The sequence below is a fragment of the Orycteropus afer genome, unplaced genomic scaffold (assembly GCF_000298275.1).
Source record: "Orycteropus afer afer isolate SDZICR_OR568_19922 unplaced genomic scaffold, OryAfe1.0 scaffold00622, whole genome shotgun sequence".
In the NCBI taxonomy this organism is placed as follows: Eukaryota; Metazoa; Chordata; class Mammalia; order Tubulidentata; family Orycteropodidae; genus Orycteropus; species Orycteropus afer.
In genome coordinates, this window is record NW_006922209.1 from 1,364,988 (window position 1) to 1,367,621 (window position 2,634).

Below are 2,634 nucleotides of genomic sequence, written 5' to 3' on the forward strand. Positions count from 1 at the left end.
CCGGGTTCCTGATACCATGTCCATTGCCCAAACTTTACCCTTACATTGTTCCAAGTCATTTTCCCCTGGAGGAGAATTCTCTATCCTGGCAACCATCACTAGACTTGCAGAGTAACCAGAAATCCAAGAAAACCGTATGCAAAGGTGGTAAGTGGTTGCATTTTGCTGAGTAGAAGGTTGAGAGTGGCCATCAGATTTTCAAAGAGACACAAAGAAATCATTAATTCCTATCCTAGACAATCTAACTCTCAAGTATTTCTGATATGAGGAAAGAAAAAGCTATGCCTGAAAAAAAAAAGGTGCCTCATGAGTCTTCCAACCTTGTCTTCCTGAAGTCATTAAGTTCATTGAATCATCACATCCATTTCCAGGCTTCTGCTTCTTAGTGAATGACTCTTCCCACCATTCTGCTACATTATGAAAGCGGAATTGTCAATACTTCCTGATTTTAAGTTAACTGAGTACTATTCTTAAGGAGATTTTTAAAAAAAATGCCTACTGTGGCCTCTTCACCTGACATATTTCACATATTAGCATCTCCAGGCATTCAGTTAATAACAAAGCCATGCCTGACCAGAATCTTTCTGCTCCGCCACTGTTCTCCTACTTTGCTTACTGCAAAGCCTCACATATTTACAAACTTTGGCATGGAAAACATGATATTAAGATAGTTTAGGATATAATGGACTAATGGCGACCGCTTACTGGCCTTTCTCCCAAAACCCAATGACAATAAATGTCCAAAAGGATTTTTTAGCTTACATTGGTGATTGTACATGGAAGATACAGAGTAACTCAACATGGGTGATTTAAGGTTGTGTATTAACCAACCTCATGACTGAAAATAAAATGTTTCTTTTTCTTTTTTGGGGGTTGGGGTGGGGAATAAAGCCATTTCCTTCCCTTATCTTTTGTTCAGCAGATGGCAGCAAGTGAGACAATGGATTGGAATGGAAACCACTCCTTTGTGACCACATTTGTTCTCCTGGGTCTCTCAGATGAAAAAGAGCTGCAGCTCATCCTCTTTCCAGTATTCCTAGGGATCTACTTTGTTACTCTCATCTGGAACCTGGTTCTCATCTTCCTAATCAGGATGGACTCCCACCTACACACACCCATGTACTTTTTTCTAAGTTTCCTGTCATTTATTGACATCTGCTATTCTTCTTCCATCAGCCCAAGGCTGCTTTCAGACTTCTTAAAAGATGAAAAAACGATATCCTTCCTTGCCTGTGCCACTCAGTATTTTATTGTGGCCTCGTTGGGTCTGACTGAGTGCTGCCTCTTGGCCACCATGGCCTATGACCGATATGTTGCCATTGGCAGCCCTCTGCAGTACTCAGCCATCATGGCTCCTAGCCTCTGTGGGAAGATGGTTGCTGGGGCCTATGTGAGTGGTTTTCTTAGTAGTTTATCTCAAACAGTCTCTTGCTTTCATCTTTCCTACTGTGGACCAAACATCATTCAACATTTCTTCTGTGACGTGCCTCAGATCATTACCTTGTCTTGCTCTGATCCCTTCATCTGCCAAATGTCTCTTCTTCTGGTAGCTATTTTTATTGTGTTTGGTTCTTTTCTTGTTATCCTCTTGTCATATGGTTTCATTGCAGCTTCCATCTTGAAGATATCCTCAGGCAAAGGTAGTGCCAAGGCCTTCAATACCTGTGCCTCCCACTTGGCAGCTGTGACACTTTTTTTTGGTACGGTCCTCTCTGTGTACATGCGTCCCAGCTCTCGTCACTCCTTGAAGCAGAACAAGGTGTTGTCAATGTTCTATGTCATTATCATCCCCATGTTTAACCCTCTGATCTATAGTCTGAGGAACAAGGAGATCAAAGAGGCCTTCAAGAGGGCAATAAAGAGAGCAATGCATTAACTTCAGTAAGAATAATATTTAAGCAGGTATTATTATCCCTGCAAGAAGGAGGGAAGACTGTTTAAACCACCTTTTGCTGATAACGAGAATAACTAGGCAGCAAGAGTAAGTGAAAACCTGATTGCCTTGATTCCTACTTCCATCATACTTGTTGTTAATAGGGGTCATTGAGTCAGTTCTGACTCGCAGCAACCCCATGTTCAGCAGAATGGAACGTTGCTCAATCTTGCCCCACTGTCAAAATCATCGCCATGCGTGAGCCCATTGCTGCAGTCACTGTGTCAATCCATTTCGTATAGGGCCTTCCTCTTTTTGCTGATGCTCTGCTTTCTAAGCATGATGTCCTTCTTCAGGGACTGGTCCCTCCTGATAACATGACCCAAGTGCGAGAGACGAAGTCCCACCATCTTCACTTGTAAGGAGCATTCCAGCATCCCATCATGTTTAGGTGCCACCAGTAAGTGATCTGTCTGGGATAGTGATATCAATGTCGAATACCGTTTAAAAAGCCATGCTCCAGGATTAGAATCCAGGTAGATAAAAGCCTAAAAGGTTATTGTGCTTCAAGAAAAGGCTTGGTAAATATTATTTGTACAGAAGTGGCAAGAACCCGGGCTGTCACACAGCACATTCTTTCCCTCATGAGTTTTATTTATTTTCAATTGTTGAAATTTTATTTATATTTCAATAAAACAAAATAATTCATTAAGTTAGATATGTGAGAAGAAATTAGAGAGAAACACCTTATAACTTTGGCC

At 41.5% G+C, this 2,634-nt stretch overlaps 1 protein-coding gene across 1 annotated transcript; it reads left to right on the top strand.

Moving 5' to 3' along the window:
- Positions 1–922: 922 nt before the first annotated feature.
- On the top strand, positions 923–1,885 carry LOC103210549 (olfactory receptor 5A1-like). The gene is given in 1 exon segment (XM_007956464.2): positions 923–1,885. A coding segment is annotated over 1 exon segment (963 nt).
- Positions 1,886–2,634: the final 749 nt, after the last annotated feature.